Source organism: Myotis davidii, unplaced genomic scaffold (genome assembly GCF_000327345.1).
Source record: "Myotis davidii unplaced genomic scaffold, ASM32734v1 scaffold120, whole genome shotgun sequence".
Classification (NCBI taxonomy): domain Eukaryota; kingdom Metazoa; phylum Chordata; class Mammalia; order Chiroptera; family Vespertilionidae; genus Myotis; species Myotis davidii.
Window position 1 is genome coordinate 6,896,798 of NW_006294778.1, and position 18,539 is coordinate 6,915,336.

Consider the following 18,539-nt stretch of genomic DNA (forward strand, 5'->3'; position numbering starts at 1 on the left):
AGGACGACCAAAGTTTTGTAGACTCTTTACCTCTCTCCTTCTGGATTTGTCAGCCAACAAGGTATGCACTGTCTCAAAAAGAGCTTCAGACTTGTAATCAAATATCTCTAAATACATCACAAAGTGAATCTAGTGATCTGACTGGCCGATTGAAGCGGAAAAAGCTCTTGAAGGAGTATTACAGTACTGAGTCTGAGCCCTTAACAAATGGAAGGCAGAAATCTTCCGATACATTTTTAAGATTTTCCTCTTCATCAGATGCAGATATTCATGTCCTGGTTCATGTTCATAAACACGTCAGTATGCAGATCAATCACTACCAGTATCTGTTCTTGCTTTTCCTCCATGAATCACTTATCCTCCTTTCAGAGAACTTAAGGAATGATGTAGAAGCGGTGACTGGCAGTCCTGCTAGTCAGACATCCATTTGCATTGGAATTTTACTTAAAAGTGCAGAAGTGGCTCTTTTACTACATCCAGTGGAACAAGCAAATACTCTTAAGTCTTCTATTTCTGGTGGTGTGAACCCAATAGTTCCCGATTATTTGCCTACAGAAAACAGAGAATTCTTATCTTCAAAAAGGAAACAAGTTAGTAATGGTATCAATCAAATTAGAAGTGTAACTGTTAATCACATGTCAGAGAACAGATCTATGAGTGTTGACCTTAGCCATGTCCCTTTGAAGGATCCTTTGCTTTTTAAATCAGCTAGTGACACAAATCTGCAAAAAGGTATTTCTTTTCTGGATTATTTGTCAGATAAAAATTTAGAGAGAATAAGTGAAGATGAAAGTAGTGGAATTCTTTGCAAAAGTGGCTCAGAACAAATTGGATTAGAAACAAGGGACAAAAGGAAATTATCTCATACAGATTCAAATAGTGTCTTAAACTACAGAGAACATTCAGATATGCTGTCATTTGATAATGATGGTAATCAAAATGTGCTTTCAAGTAGTTTAACTAGTGAAAGAAATGAAACCATAAAGTCGATCTTTAAAGCTGAAGATTTGCTGGCAGAAACAGCTTCACTCACTGAGAACCTGGAATTCGGTAAAGAAGAAGCACCCACAGTGAGAACACTTAAATCACAGTCATCTTTAAGGTAACAGTGTGCTATTGGGAGGGGGCGGGGGAGTTTGTGTGTGAGCGTTATTTTGATTTTGGATCTGAAATCGCATGGCAAAATATGGCATTGTTAGAATTAACACATGGAAGAGCAGGTTCTTCAAAACATGAAAATACTTTAAGGTTATATTTATAAAATATACTTTATAAATTTGTGGATACTGTATACATATTTTTATTTTGTTAGAGGTATTTTTTAGAAACTTTTTTACCTTATATGTGATGATCTTCTAATAATTTTGTTTGTTAACAGTGGGAAGCCTAAGGAACACTGCCCACCGAATCTGGTTCCACCCTGTACATCTTATAAGAACATAAAAAGAAGCTCCTCACAAACCTCATTGGATACCATTTCACTTGACAGCATGATATTGGAAGAACAGTTGTTAGAAAGTGATGGAAGTGATAGTTTTCTGGAAAAAGGTAAAACAATACAATAAAGCATTTATATTATATATATGTATCTTATATGTGCTTCTTTTAACCAGATATTTCTCTTTTTTGTGTGTGGCTGATATCTAGCATTTATTTGTATATCCTATATAATGAAAGGCTAATATGCAAATTGTCCCCTCAACCCGGAGTTCGACCAGGGGGCGGGGCTGGCCGGCCAACTGCCTGCGGCCCTTTCTGGCTGGCTGTGTCCCCTCCCCCCGACTGGTCCTGCCTGATCAGCCTCGATTGGGGCGGGCTGGCTGGACTCCACCCATGCATGAATTCATGCACCAGGCCTCTAGTAGATCATAAAGCAGAATAGCATTAAGGCTACTAGCACTCTTACAGAGATTTCTATATGTGAAATGTTGATTAAGTGACCTTAATTAGCATGATGATTCTTAAGTATGTGGTCCTAAGACAGGAGTCCAGACTGTATCTACTTAGTCCCATAGCAGGATTTGCTCAAGGAAGCTTATTATATGGTAGTAAATATAATAAAAACATTGAGACCATGTTTTATATGTCTTTGGCTTTTCTAATCTTTCTAGTAGTTTACTAATTTTTCTAGTAATTTTCTAATAATTGATCTGTGACAGACACTTAAAAAAATTGTCTTTTACCTCAGTGAATTTGAGAAATATGGAAATAATAACAGCACATTGAGAAAGTATGGCAGGTAGATAAGAGTGGAGAATGATTACATTGATGGTAGTAGAATTAACTTCATGTAGAAGATCATTAGAAGCTACTGTAGGGTACTAAAAAGAAAAATTAAGTGGTCAGACTGGAATTATCCAATGTAGAACAGAGTAAAGCGGGCCACGCTGGCTGACCACGAACCTGCTAGTTACAGAAGCACCGTGCCTGCATGGAGAACACAGGCTGAAGTCAGCTGTGGTAGATTTCAGTCTAAGTTTAGGGCTTAAGTATCTCTAACATTTTATTGTGAGAAGTTATTATTATTTGCTAACTAATTACAATTTAATTTTTCTTTGTTTATTGTCTTTTAAACAAGGCTATGCTTAGGAAAAAGTTAAAGGTATAGCCCATTTTGATTAGATAAATAAACATTTTTGGATTATTGGTAAAACTGACTTTATTAGTTTACTTTTTATTATTTCAGTTATTAAAAAGAACTCAAGTACAAATTATCAGAACCCAGCAAATAGTACAAATGCCACTGCAAACCTACAGAATTATGGTGAAACCTCTCCAGATGCCATGAGTACGAATTCAGAGGGTGCTCAAGAAAACCATAATGACCTGGTAATCATTTCAAAAATTCTATGAAGAGAAATGCCAACTTAATGTGTTCACATGTTAAGACATTAATATATAAAATGATCAGATTGTGTGTGATTCACTTTGTTCTCTCTTGAAAACTCATTTTCTGTTCTTAAAAATTCATCTTACTGAATTGTTTTTCTCTGAATTTCACTTAAAAATTTTGTTTTTTTGTATTGAGGAGGGGAGGTTCTATCTTTTTTCATCTTTTATTTTTCACCTTTATTTTAGTTTCAATTTAAATATACTTTGAAATAGTTTGATGATAAGGTTGGTAGTTCCTATGAGGGGCTTTCTACAAAAGAAATATATTACTGGTTTATTTACGCCTCTTCACCCAGTGAGATATTCTGTGGATGATTTGGAAAATATGTTCAGCTTTTAATGAAAATAATTTCACATGGAAATGTCATATAATTAGTCTTTGCGTTCAAAAAATTCTCTTGACTGGGTAAGAAGAAAGGGGGCTGAAATTTATGACAATAATGTAGTAACCACATTCTTTTGATCACAAGTATATATTTGGTTTATTAGGCCTAAGTTGTATTTTTAGAGATTATAGTTTCCTGAGTTATTTTTTAAAATTTTTGTTTTAATTACTTGGTATACTAATATTATTTATGTAATCATTGTTAGATGTCAGTCGTGATGTTTAAAATTACTGGTGTTAATGGGGAAATTCACATCCGAGGGGAAGATACAGAAATCTGTCTTCAAGTGGACCAAGTGACACCGGATCAATTAGGCAATATCAGTCTTCGGAATTACCTTTCCAATCGTTCAGTAGGTGAGATTTTAATATGACTTAAACTTTTTTTTTAATACCCGTGACTCATCTATATATATAAAAGGCTAATATGCTAAGTGTCCCTCTGTCCGTCCAACTGGTTGCTATGATGCATACTGACCATCAGGGGGCAGGCACTCAATGCAGGAGCTGCCGAGTGGCAGTGACTTTGCAGAGGCAATTCTCGGGTAATGCACCCCAAAACCAGAGAGGAGGGAGCCCGATTCCTCGTGGGGCCGTGTGATTCCACCTTCAGCTGTGGGTTATGTTGTTGCTGGGGCACTGTTGGCCCTGAATCTGGTTTACTGCACGCTTGCATTTGCGTTTCACACCCTGTACGATAGCAGCTTTGCAGAGTGCCCTCTTGCACTCTAGGACCCCTTGGAGGATGTTGGAGAGCCGGCTTCGGCCCAATCCCTGCAGGCCCGGCCAAGGGACCCTACCTGCTGGAGGGACCCTGCTGACTCTGCAGATGCCCTTTGAGCCACAGTGCCACCCCAGGTGCAGCCGGCTGGAGAGGGGCTGTGGGAGGTTGGCTCCAGGGCGTGTCTGGCCCGTCTTACCAAGTACTGCCCCACTGGCCACCTTCTAATTAATTTCTTTTTAATGTGCACAAATCCATGCACCGGGTCACTAGTTACCATATAAATGAATTCAAGAAAAATTACGTTTACATTAGAGACTTGTTTTACATCAGTTTATTTTCATGTTGATTTAGAAATATAATCTGTTGAGGATATAAGGGTCTGAGAAAACTGAGTTCTTTTCTATATGAAAAGAGTGATATAGTAATCCTAGAAGGTCAGATTTAGGTCCATACTAGAATAAATGTCAATTTCTATATTCCATATTTTTGTTTATAAGCAAACATTTCCAAATACTTGGTATTTGGAAAATCACATATCCTGTTCTTGTGGTTCTGTATTCTAAGATCAACACTCTCCCTTGGACATAGAGGGATATAAACAAAAAACATGCAGGGTATGAAGAGGAAGCCATCCCTTTTTCAAAGTTTAAATAAAGATATTTATGGTTTTTAGTCATTTGAAGAAATGATTTAATAGACTAGTTATACTAAGAATTTAAAATGACAATATTTAAGTTTTAAAATGTTTTAAAAAATCACAGCCCTGTAATGTTTTTCTTTGCCATATATACAGAATGCTGTATCTGATATATAACATGTTGAAATACATATAGTCCTACATGATATCAAATAAGTATGCTATCACTTCACATCATGGGAATTGCAGATAAATTTGCCATCCTGTATAATAGAAGCCTAATATGCAAATTGACAGAATGGTGGAACGACCAGTTGCTGTGATGTGCACTGACCACCAGGGGGCAGACACTCAATGCATGAACTGCCCCCAGCCCACAGGCCCCAGGCCAGCCAAGGCAGGTGCCAATTGCGTTCCCCGGTCACCCCACCGGCTGCCCCACAGAGAGAGGCGACTGGTTACAGCAGGCTGGTGCCACCCCTTGATCGCCCTGCCGGGGGTAGGGCCTGTGAGCAGGCAGCACCAGGTCGGCCAAGGCGGGTGCCAGCGGGGACCCCCTGGTTGCCCCACCGGTCACCCCACAGATCAGCCCTGATTGCTTGCCAGTCCTAGGGACCCTACGCATGCATGAATTTTGTGCATCAGGCCTCTAGTTTTCCTATAAACCATTATGGAAAAAACTGGCTCCTGGCTTTTTTCTGTGTGTACACCTTGCAGTTTACAATGTATCTGCTAAAAAAAAAATGTCAAGAATTTTATATTAGCAAGTGTAAAATTCCAATAACATGCAAAAAGAAGGAAACTAAGTATATCGTTGGAAAGGTTTTACAATGGACAAAAATTTTAAAAAGTTTGAACATAAAATTTCAGAACCTAGACCATGTTTTATGTACAACTCAACCACTTTTCTAATTGTACATTCATAGATTATTTCCAGTTGCACAATTATTGTCTTAACTTTTTTTATACTTCATTTAGTATCATACCTTATTACTTTTATTCCTCTTGTTCTTCAATGAAGAAGCCCATTTGAAATGCCTTGTATGTATGGATTATATAGTCAGTGCTATCTAATACCTTAATTTTTCTGAACTGTCTCAGCTGGTTGCTAGAAGGATAAACACACACACACACACACACACACACACACACACACACACACATGCACACCCCAAACAAACAAAAAAATCAAGGAGAGAGAAAGAGGAAAAGTATGGGGAAAGGGTTAAAAAAGATTTTTAAAACTTAGCTTTAGCATTTCAAACATTATTAACATACGAACAAAGATTGTATTTGGTTGCTTTTGTTTGCTTGTTTTTGTTTTTCTATAATGTGTGGATTTTGGATTCCTTTAATAGGAAGACCTTACTGTAATAGTTTCATGGCATAAGTGATAGTAGGGAGGAATGGTATTTAACTAATGAAGATAATTAATTCTAGCTCTCAGCTCCCTGGAGTATGTATCTGGTGTGTGTGTGTTTGTGTAGACATAGGTATGTAGATGTACAGATCATTAAAATATACTATGAAATCACATATACCAAGTTGTTTCTAATTGCTCTTATTTTTAAACTCTAGGACCGATGCACGAAATTCATGCATGGTTAGGGTCAGTAGCTCTGGCTGGCAATCAGGGCCGATCTGTGGGGCGACCAGTGGGGTGATTGGGGCCCCCACTTGCACCCACCTTGACCTGGCACCTTCTGCTTGCCAGACTCAACCCCTGCCACCAGTCTCCATCTGCAGGGTGACCGGGAGAGTGACCGGGGGGCGGCACCAGCCTGCTTGCCAGCCAGCCCCGCACCTTGATTTCCCCGCCGCTGCTGCCGGTCGCCTCCCTCTGAAGGGTGACCGGCAGAGTGATCGGGAGGCCCCAGTGGCACCCACCTTGGCTGGCCTGGGGCTTGTGGGCTGGGGGCAGCTCCTGAGTTGAGTGGCTGCCCCCTGGTGGTCAGTGCACATAATAGCAACCAGTCATTCCACCAGTCGTTATGGCGTTTGGTCAATTTGCATATTAGGCTTTTATTATATAGAATAGACAACTTAATTAACTTACTTTTTCTTGATATAGAAAATACTAACATATCTAAGTACATGTTCACACTCATGCTGAGGGAAAATAAACATTTCATGAATTTAATTAGTGGGGTTTCTTTTTTTTTTTTTTTTAAATATATTTTATTGAGTTTTTACAGAGAGGAAAGGAGAGGGATAGAGAGTTAGAAACATCGATGAGAGAGAAACATCGATCAGCCGCCTCCTGCACATCTCCCACTGGGGATGTGCCCGCAACCCAGGCACATGCCCCCGACCGGAATCGAACCCGGGACCCTTCAGTCCGCAGGCTGACGCTCTATCCACTGAGCCAAACCAGTTTCGGCAATTAGTGGGGTTTCTTATGCAGACCCATGGCACAGATAACTTTGGTTCCTCAACAATTGATACCTCTTTGCCTTTCCAAAACAATTAGTTTGTTTTTAACTCATAGGTGTTATGAATTGTGAAATGGATCGTATTTTTCTTTTTGTTGCTGGAAAGCTCATTTTTGGTCTACCTTTGATACAGAAACTTAAATAATGTATTTTGAGTTATTAACTTTCCTACCTATTTTTTCCTTTTCCCTTCTGTTCTTATTTTTCTATTGCTTACTTTTTATCTGATTATGCCATGTGCATGTTTCCTCCTGTTCTTTTAAGAGTTGGATAAAGTAAAATAAACAAAGTAGTTACCAGAAGGGTCAATTCACTTCAGTGGTTCCACTAGAAACTTTTCTTTTTTTAGTTGGATATTCTTTTTTAAATAAATATTTTTATTGATTTTTTACAGAGAGGAAAGGAGAGGGATAGAGAGTTAGAAACATCCATCAGCTGCCTCCTGCACACCCCCCACTGGGGATGTGCCCACAACCAAGGTACATGCCCCTGACTGGACTCGAACCAGGGACCCTCAGTCCACAGGCTGACGCTCTCTATCCATTGAGCCAAATCGGTTAGAGCAAGTTGGATATTCTTTATGTGCTTTATTAAAGTTTTAAAATTTGTTTTTGAACTCAAGTATTTATATGCCTGTAAGCTACCTAAAAATTTTTTGAACAAGGCCAAGGCTTAATAAATGTAAATATTTAATACCCAGTTTTAATGGGAAGGTGCAAAGCCATTTCATTACTTCTTGAGAAATGTCTTAGTAGTCACTTCCTTTAAATGCCATGACTGTTTTCTCATGAACATCGTCCATTATATTACAAATTTGTAGATAGGTACATATCCAGATACACTCTTAAGTATCTGAGGTATGCATGATACCAGATTTATGTTTCTTTTCTTTTTTATGAAATCTTTATTGTTGAAAGTATTATATATGTCTATATGATATCAGATTTATATCATGGTATGTTGTTTCATGTTACCAAAAAGTAGAAAATAGAGACAAATGAACATTATTGCAGTATAAAATTATCTATAAAATAGGATGTGAGGGTTATATATGGTATCTATATATATAAAAGGCTAAATGACCGACTGTCCGACTGTTCGACCTACCAGCCGGCTGGTACATAAGACGCACACTAGCAATTTAAAAATAAATGTTGAGAGGGTTTGGGGGAAAATGGGAGATAAGGACACATATGTAATACTTTAATCAATAAAGAAAAAATAATAATAGAAAGAAAAAAAAGAAACACTTTCCTATTCCGGAGACATAAAGACATTTTCTTCTTAAATAACTAACTAACTAAATAAATAAATGTTGACTTGCGCATGCGTGATACATATAAAGCTCTCGCTGGTGTCATTTGCACACATGTGTTTCAATCTGTCATTGTTGATTGTGAATTTGGTTGTTTTTGTTGACATTCAACATGAACCACATCACGATTTATTCATCAACCAACCAGCGTCGATACATATGAAGCTCACGCTGGCGCCAATCACATGCATGTTTTAATTTTATAATACTATATTATATATACTATTTTGATGTGTAACTTTTTGCAGTAATGTAATTACCGCACGAATCTTTCTTCTAATTAATTTCCTTTCAATGTGCACGAATCTGTGCACTGGACCACTAGTGTTGTATAAGTACTGTAACTATCACTTAAATTAAGGGTGAATATTAAACCTTATTACTGCTTTCCCATTGTACAAAATGGTTGTAACCTCTAATGACATACGAGAGTGACATTTTTGAGTAGTACTGCAAGTTACAATTTTTACATGTTCTTTTTCCGTAGGTTCTGATCATAAAGCTGTTATTCATTCCAAATCCTCTCCTGAGATTACTCTGAGATTTGAAAGTGGGCCTGGTGCTGTAATGCACTCTTTGCTTGCAGAAAAAAATGGATTTCTGCAATGCCATATAGAAAACTTTAGCACTGAGTTTCTTACATCTTCTCTTACGAATATTCAACATTTTTTGGAAGATGATACTGTTGCAACAGTGATGCCAATGAAGATACAAGTTTCTAATACAAAAATAAATTTAAAAGTATGTCAATAAATATTTTCACATTATCATGTTATACATGTTAACTTTGCCTACCTGAACTTCGGATTCATGCCTGAGAATATGCCTTCCCTGTAATATATACTTTACCAGCATTGAAATGAATATGTTGGTGTTTTTAGTGAATGATGTGGAGATCCTTCATAGCAATTAGAAAATATAAAAAGAGAATAGGCAGTTTTCTCTGTATTAACTAAAAGATACATTTCTAACTCACTAAAAATATTGACTGAAGTAATATGTCTTAAGAAAATGATAATCTTGATTTTATCATTTACTTTAATAACAACATGCTGATATTATTTTTCTTTCCTATAGGATGACAGTCCTCGTAGTGGTACAATATCCATTGAACCAGCTCCTGTAGCCATTCATATTGATCATCTTGTGGTAGAGAGAAATGACGATGGCTCTTTTCATATCAGAGGTATATATGAAAAACAACTTAAGTGAATACCTACTGAAATTTGGAATTAAATTATTTACATGCTGATTGTTTCTTTTCACCCCTACTACCATTATATGTGTGCACATATGTAGGAGTAGATGATTGAGAGACACTTTCCATACATTGTAATAAAATATTCTATGTGTAGATCTCTACTTCAGAAATAACTCATCTACAGTTGATTTAGTACCTATCCTACAAATGTGTTTTGAATGAAGCAAGAGGGTTTTTATGGTCCTACATCTTTCTTGATCTTACTTGGGTCTCTTTTTTGATTTCTTTCCTAGCTTTATTTCCCACTATTTTTGTACATTTGCTCGACCAACCTGTTATACTCCCTGTATAGGAATTTGTCTTCCACTTCCCCACCTCTATAATCTTATTGCTTGTTATTCCTCAGTAGAACTGTTAATTTTCTTCCAAGGTTATCTCTAGCTTCCCTTTTTACTTATGGTATATTGCCATGTATTTAGTTCTGCTTTAATGTCTATATTCATTCTAGCAAGATTTTTAATGTCTCTAATGTAAGGATTATATCTTATAAGGTAGTGTGGAGTAGTAGAAAGAGCTTGAGTCCATAGACCTAGGTGTTCTATTCCTCAATTGTTAGTAGCTACTTCAGAGTGAAATATGAGGGACTGATATGTGCATGCATTCATGCCTACTAAAATCTCATCAAATGACATAAAATATGTTAAAAGAAGAATAAAGTTATAACAATACTGCAAAAGTACTATAAGTACCATTAGTGGGTCAGAAATTCTTTTTATTTTATTTTATTTATATTTTATTGATTTTAGACAGGGGAAGGGAGAGCCTTTTATTTCTTTTTCTTTCCTAATTGTCTTACCTAAAAGCTTTAGGACATTCTATATAATAAAGATGTAATATGCAAATGGTCGTTATGCTATGAAGCATAATGACTGACTGTGTCATGACCAGATCAGCAGGAGGGTGGGGCAGCGAGCTACAAGCGGGAGGTGGAGAGCTACAGGAGTGGGCAGGGCAGCAAGCAAGCAGGTGGTGGAGAGCTATAGGAGGGGGCAGGGCAGCAAGCTATGAGTAGGGGGTAGGGGAGCTGGCAGAGAGCTACAGGAGGGCGCAGTGAACTACTGGCACACAGATTCGTGCACAGGGCTACTAGTTGTTAAATAAAAGTGGTGAGAGCAAATGTTGTTTTATTTCTGATCTTAGGAGAATAGCATTTAGTCTTATACCATTAAGTAGAGGGATATTGGCTGTGGGTTTTTTGTAGCTAGTCTTTATCAGATTGAGAAATTCTATTCCTAGTTCTGAGTGTTTTTATCATGAGAAAGCGTTGGATCTTATCAGATGTTTTTCCTGCATTTATTGAGATAATCATGTGACTTGTTTTATTCTATTAATGTGATGTGTTATGCTAATTGCTTTTTGATAGTAAGTCAAACTTGCATTCCTGAGATAAATCCCACTTGGCCATGGTGTACAATTATTTTTATACTAGTGGCCTGGTGCACGAATTTGTGCACAGGTGGGGTCTGGCTAGCTGCCCCAATGGGGGCTGTTTGGGCTGGGCTGGGGAGGGTAGAAGGGCCACAGGCAGTTGGCCAGCCGGCTCTGCCCCCGATGGGGGTGTGCGGGCCGATTGGGGGCAGGGTTGACCGGATGAGGGACCGGCCATGGGCTGGGGGAGGCGAAGAAGGGGAGTCCAGTCTGGCTTGGGGGAAGGGCCCCGATCGGATTGGTTGGCCGCTGGTGTGAGTCATAGCAACTGGTCATTCCATTGTTCTGGTTGCTTGGCTTTTATATATATGGATTTGCTAATATTTTGTGGAGGATTTTTGTGTTTATATTTATGAATATTTTGATTTTAGTTTTGTCTGATTTTACAATCAGTAATATTGGCTTCATAGCATGAACTGAGAAATGTTTCTCATATTTTTTGGTAGAGTTTGTAAAGATTTGGTATTTGTTCTTCTTTAAATGTTTAGTAGACTTCACTTGAAAGCTTTTCTTTATGGGTAGTTTTTTTTTTTTTTTTTTAATCACTGATCCAATCTCTTTAACTGTTATATGTCTATTCACATTGTCTAGTTCTTCTATAGTCTATTTTGGTTGTTTGTCTTCCTAGGAATTTTTCTATTTCACCTAAGTTATCTTTATTGGAATACAGTTGTTCATAGTATTCCTTTATAATAATTTTTATTTCATTAAGGCTGGTAGTAATGTCCCATGTTTTATTTCTAATTCTAATAATTTCTTTTCTCTTTTTTTGGTCAATCTAACTAAAGTTTTGTCAATTTTGTTCATCTTTTTTTTTTTAAATATATTTTATTGATTTTTTACAGAGAGGAAGGGAGAGAGATAGAGAGTTAGAAACATCGATGAGAGAGAAATATCGATCAGCTGCCTCCTACACATCCCCCACTGGGGAAGTGCCTGCAACCCAGGTACATGCCCTTGACCGGAATCGAACCCGGGACCCCTCAGTCTGCAAGCCGACGCTCTATCCACTGAGCCAAACCGGTTTCGGCAGTTTTGTTCATCTTTACAATGAATGAGCTTTTGGTTTATTGACTTTATTGTTTTTTCTATTTCATAATAATGTCTTCATACTAATAGATATATATTCATTTTAAAATTCGTCTTTCACATTAAAAATTAAGATTTATCAAGTATTTGAAAATGTTTTACCTGAGCATTTTACTTGTTCAGATTCTCAGATGCTTAACACTGGGAATGATTTGAAAGAAAACGTCACAAGTGAATCAGTGCAGCTTTCTGGTGGAAAGTATGACCTGAAGGAACAGCACAGTGCCACTCAAGCCACTCAGACAAGTCCAGAGACACCTTGGCCTTCTCATTCAGTTCTCTCTCCTGAACGCTCCTTTAACTTCACTCGGGAACAGGTAATGGGGAAAACTAATTCATTCTCATTCAGTGTCAGTAATTAAAATAAATGTTAGATACTAAATAATTAAGAAGTTATTTACTTATCTAAGTAATGTTTACTGAATACCTGTCATGAGCCCCCACATAGTGAGGGTTACGCTTTGAGCAAGATAGGGACAGGCCCAGCCTTCAGAGGGGTTGTAGTCTCATGGGGAGATAGAGGAGTAAATGTGGAAAGAGTTCTGGTTTCTGGAATCCAGGAACACTTCCTAGACGACATATTCATTTTGATGTCTTATTTTTAAGTTGCAAAAGTGTTATAATATTTCATAAAAATATTTAAAACAACTTAAATATATTCTAACCTCCTACAGTGCTATTAATACTAGTTTATTTTCTTCCTAGGTTCTTTTCCATAATTTTCCTAAAAAGTTGTTATTCTAGTGTATATATTGTATTTTTTTTACTTAACATTGTTTAACAATTATTTTTGGATATTGCTACTTATGCTTCATATTTATTTTAATGACAGAGTAATATGGATGCAGATGTACTGTCATTTCTAAACCTTCCTCTTAATATTTGTTAACATTTGAGTTGCTTATTTTTTGCCACTATAAATAAAATGTCCAGTAGAAGTTTAATTTTCTATGATAGAACCACAGAATGAGCTATTTCATCTGTTCAACAGGATTTGTTGGATGTCAGCTCTGAGCTAGGATATAGAATTAGACAGTGTACTACTCTTCTCTATTGAAAAACTCAAAGACTAGTGGGAAAGACAGGGGTGTGCGAATTTTGGTTACCATGTACTGTGTAATGCTATGCTAGCAATTGAGGACAGACAGTCAAGTATCCAGCTTGGTTTATAAGACAGGAATTCTTAAGCTGTACCAAAGAAATCTGAGAACTTTTTGAAATTAAATGCAAATATTTTCACGTATTAGTAAATGCGTTTTTCTGGGGAGAAAGTACTTAGTTTTATTAAGTCTTCATAAGTAGGGGTTAAGAAACAGTCCTAAGAAGATAAAGTACCTGAACGGAGTCTTAATGAGGAGGGGAGACCTATTAGCCATCTAGATAAAAATGTCTAATAAGATATTCAGAATGTGGGTCGAAGCTCGAGAGTGGTTGATAGTGGATCAGGCCACAGGAGTACATGAGATGACCTAAGAGAATGACTCAGTGATAAAGGAAGATGACCAATTATGGAAGCTAGCAGAACATTAAAATTTAAGGGTTCCTACATAGTGGAGGAGAGGATAAAAAGTCCATATGTGGGAGGGATAAACATGAAAGAGCTGTGGCAGAAAAGGCAGAGAGGAGAGACACGTAGGAAGGAGAAGAGAGGTCCGCAGTGTCTAAAGCCACAGAGAGGTCCAGGGAAATTAAAGTTAGACTAATTCACTGCTAGATTTCGAAAGTAGGCTTTAATTAGTGTTTTGAATTGCTGGGTCAGTTCTTATGAACATTTTTAAGGGCTTGATATGTATTTCCAAATAGCTTCTCAAAGCAGTTTTCAGCAAAAGTGTACCTTTGCCAGCATTGGTTATTTTTCTGTTCCAAGTGTCACACCTTTAGCTGATATATAAGTTGTCTATATTTTCTGAAAATGATTAAATTCTCTGATTTTTCAAATTTATCATTTCAGCTCATGGAAGAGAATGAATCTCTTAAGCAGGAATTGGCTAAAGCTAAAATGGCTCTTGCAGAGGCTCACCTGGAGAAAGATGCTCTTCTTCATCATATAAAGAAGATGACAGTTGAATAGCAGGAGTGGCAGTCAAAACCCAAATTATAGCTCTGCAGTCGGGAGGTTATATTTATAATGTGATGTTACCAATGAGTGGGAGAATTTCCTTTTAATGAAAAGACAATAAAATTAAATGGTATGTGATGAAGTGGTGACTAGTCCAAAGCCAGTTTAGGAAGTATTAGGTATGGGCATTACAATCTTTGGTTGTTTTGTGTTTGTTAACCCTCTTTTAAACTGGTCTGATATAGGGAAGTCAACACATACTGTAAAGTAATTTCATGCCTAATGAAGATGTCATTTCCTAATTTTGATATCACACTATAGGCATTTTTAAAAAAAGAAAAATGAAAACCTATTGTGTTCCTCAGATTATTGAATTTATCACTCTCTGTTAACGATTACTATGATTTACAAAGATTCAAATGTTTTTAGGGCTAATGTAAAATAAAAGGCTTACATTTTAAATGTTTTAAAATAATGTACTTAAATCTATAAGTATTTAATTACTGTAAAAAGTCCAATCAGACAATAAATTATATAATTTTGGGTTTGAAAATTCTGGCAAATCACCCTACTGAACTTTAAAGTAACTTGGAAATGTGAAAAAGAAATCTTTTTAAATGATGGGTAAACTGTGTAAATTGAGATTATAATTTGCAACAAAAAATGGTACAAGTGTAAAAATAAAAAGCACAAACTGTAAAAAAGCAAAACATTAGAGCAGCGGTTCTCAATCTGTGGGTCGCGACCCCTTTGTCGGTCGAACGACCCTTTTACAGGGGCCACCTAAGACCATCCTGCATATCAAGACATTTACATGACGATTCATAACAGTGGCAACATTACAGTTATGAAGTAGCAACGAAAATAATTTTATGGTTGGGTCACAACATGAGGAACTGTATTTAAAGGGCCAGAAGGTTGAGAACCACTGCATTAGAGTATATGGCCAACTGATTTAAAAAGCATTACTTGTACATTCTTTGAAACATTTCTTGTTAGAAGTAAAAGAATAACCAGCTAAATTTGGCAGCATTTGTAACTACGAATTTTAATTAATACGATTTATATTATTTCTTTACCTTTATCTTTTCTCTATTTAAGAGTAAAATTTTCAGAGTATTTTCTTTATACATACAAAAAAAATTTCATACCATTCTTATCAGATTAGGTGGATGTTTGCACATATCCAGTTTATATAGCTAGTTTTGATTAAAGTTCTTTGTGATATATATACTGTCTTCTATAATAAGAATGACTGGTAAATTTTGAATTCTATTTTCTAGGAATTGTTGAGGTTGAAACCAACATGAGAGAGAATCTCTTTCATGCATTATGAAATAAAAGTTCCTAGTGTTTAAGCATGAGAGGCTTTTGAAGACTTAAAGTATATTTATGATATAATTAAACAGACAGACTTAAATAGATAGTCTATTTTAAAATTTGCATTCTTAAATATAAGTATATCCAAGATAGAACATGAAACAGCTGGACTACTTGTTCTGTAAGGTACTTGACAATTTTAAACCATGTTACGACACTTTATGGTGCTTTGCTTGTTGGCAGGACGTACAGCCATCCCTATGTCTGAGCACTTGGAGGAGAATACAGGCTTCATTTACTTAAGTGTTGGAGTGACTTGGATTTTATTTAAAACAGTACTGGTCTTTTCTTCTGTAACATCCATTTTCATTGACATGACTTTAATACAGGCCTTGTTTTGGGAGCTGAGGCTACAGCAAAGAACAGATTTAAATTGTGAATATTTTACCTCAAAGTATTTAAAAATTATGTTAAACTGTGTTAATCTAAAACTATGTGATAGTCTTAGATTAAAAACAAAGGTCTAATTCAATATTTAACATTATAGCTAATATCCTTTGTAGAGTACTTTTGATTTATAAGTATATATTCAACTAATGCAGTCTCATATAGAAAAACGGATTTGATGGGACATTAACTTCTTCAAAGCCGACAGTGTTTCTCAGGATTGACCGATTTGCTCTATAGAAATTTTAAATTTGTGGCATATTACAGTTGTTTAGTATTATGGAAGCCAAATGTTTGTCTTATTCCTTTTTATTGGCCATCTTAAGAAAGCCATACAAACAGTAGATATGATAATTAATGTGGATCTGAGCATTCTACTTGCAATGTTGGATTTTTAAAAAATTTATAGTGAGTACTGTTTTTATAGAGATTTAAAATTCACTATCTCATGTAATTCCCACAAGAAAACCTGAGTATTATTTACATTTTAGAAGTTAAATAAAAACACTAAGGCTCAGAAGGGACAAGTGACTTTACTGAAATCACAGTTAATAACTTGCTCTTTTGACTTAAATCCCAGTTATATGCTTTTATTTTACTTTGGTCATTAATTCGCAGATTTTGCCAGGGGTGGGGAGAATCACTGTCTTTTATCTGTTTTTCTTTTAAAGATAAATATAATGCTTTTAATTATGTGTGAGAGAGAGAGAGAGAGAGAGGAAGAGAGAGGAAGAGAGAGAGAGATGAATTATGCAAACTATGTATAAGATAGTGGGAGGATTTTTGATTGATTAGGTGAATCCCATCCTTTTTGGTGGTTGAAAAGTATAGAAGTAAACCACGTATTAGAAATAAAGTTGCCATATCTTGAAAAAAAAATTTTCTAAATCTCTGTAAAACTTTATTGATCAGGGGAAGGAAATTGTAATCATGTTTTTTTAAAATATTTTATTGATTTTTTTCAGAGAGGAAGGGAGAGGGATAGAGAGTTAGAAATATTGATGAGAGAGAAACATCGATCAGCTGCCTCCTGCACACTCCCTACTGGGGATGTGCTCGCAGCCAAGATACATGCCCTTGACTGGAATTGAACCTGGGACCCTTCAGTCCGCAGGCTGACGCTCTATCCACTGAGCCAAACTGGTTAGGGCCTGAAGCATTATTTTTTATTTAAGGCATGTTAGTATGGCAGGTATGATTGTAGGCAAATATATATGGGTTTTTATTGTAGTTATTATTATTCGATACTTGCCAATACAGGAGTTAGAATTTCCTCTTTAACAAGTTTTTATTAACCTCCAGTTTATTCAAAGCATCATCCTATTTCAGTAAATGGCAACACCATCACCCTGGTTCCCAAACTAGTAACCTAGAATTCATCTTAGACACTGTCTTCTCTCTAATTCATTCATACTATCTCTCTCTCCCCCCCTCCCTCTCTCTCCCCCCTCCTTCTCTTCCCCTCTCCTTCCCTCCCTCCCTGTCAATTTATTGCCTGTCATTTTACCATGCAAACATCTCTCAAACTTGTCCACTTATCTTCGCTTCTCACCACCTTTTAAATCTAAGCTACTATCAGCATGTTTGGCCTGCATTACTTGAATTGCCTCCTAACTGGTCTTCCTACAGCTACTCTGAACCTACTACGATTCATTCTCTATATCCAGGCAGAGTTCTCGTTTTGAAATCACACAGGATATAAGGCAACCTACTCATTCTTACCCACAGCTTAAGCCACTTTAATGACTTTTAATTGCTCTTAAGATGAAAACAAAAATATGTTGTGACCTATGAGGTCACATATATTAGGTCTATCATTTACTTTATAGAATAACTCTGAGCATTAGAAGAGGTAATGTCTCATAAAATTAAAACAGTGGCTGACACATCACCTTAAAAAGCACTCAGTAGGAGCTAGTTATTGTTACTACTGCTTAGTTAGCCTCATTGTGTACTATGTTTCAGTTACTTTGTGTTCTACTTAAGTATCTGGAATAAGTGAGAATAGAGTACTTCTTCCACATTGGAAACTTTGCTCATGCTATTCCTTTGGCTTGAAATACCTTTCGCTACTCATGTAACTCCTATTTCATATCTTTCATATCTCAGCTCATTCCCTAATTTCTATCACAAAGCAAAACTGCTGGGACACATTGTCACATGAACACATACCTCCAGCTAGCATTGAACACCTTTGTAATTTTATATGTATTTGATTAATGTAGATCATCTAGAAGATTGTAAACTCAGCGAGGACAGGAATTATGTTTTTGTTGTTGTCATTGTTGAACTTTGTATTCCTTATGCCTCATACAGTGCCTGGCACATAGTAGGTGCTCAATAAGTTCGTTGAATAAAATGGATGAGGTATCAAGGATGTTTTCAGGTATTGAGTTCTTGCTCTCAGTTGGACTGAGGGGAGATGGAAAGTAGGCAGAAAAGGAGGTGGTGGTTATTAAAAGGAACGGTCTCATTGAGTCCTTGGGGAAAAAGGTGGAGGATGGAGAAATTTGCCATATTGTGTTCTTCAGAATTTTGAATAGCTGAGCT

General features: G+C 36.5%; 1 protein-coding gene across 1 annotated transcript in view; it reads left to right on the top strand.

Annotated features, from left to right (window-relative positions):
- UHRF1BP1L (UHRF1 binding protein 1-like) overlaps window positions 1-14,780 on the top strand; it is a 45,358-nt gene extending 30,578 nt beyond the window's left edge. The window contains exons 15-22 of the mRNA XM_015567585.1: window positions 14-1,102; window positions 1,379-1,548; window positions 2,687-2,829; window positions 3,484-3,634; window positions 8,873-9,126; window positions 9,463-9,571; window positions 12,287-12,480; window positions 14,115-14,780. Of these exons, the coding sequence (XP_015423071.1) occupies window positions 14-1,102; window positions 1,379-1,548; window positions 2,687-2,829; window positions 3,484-3,634; window positions 8,873-9,126; window positions 9,463-9,571; window positions 12,287-12,480; window positions 14,115-14,234 (2,230 nt within the window). The 3' untranslated portion in view covers window positions 14,235-14,780. The remainder of the gene's footprint in view (window positions 1-13; window positions 1,103-1,378; window positions 1,549-2,686; window positions 2,830-3,483; window positions 3,635-8,872; window positions 9,127-9,462; window positions 9,572-12,286; window positions 12,481-14,114) is intronic.
- The last annotated feature ends 3,759 nt before the right edge of the window (window positions 14,781-18,539 follow it).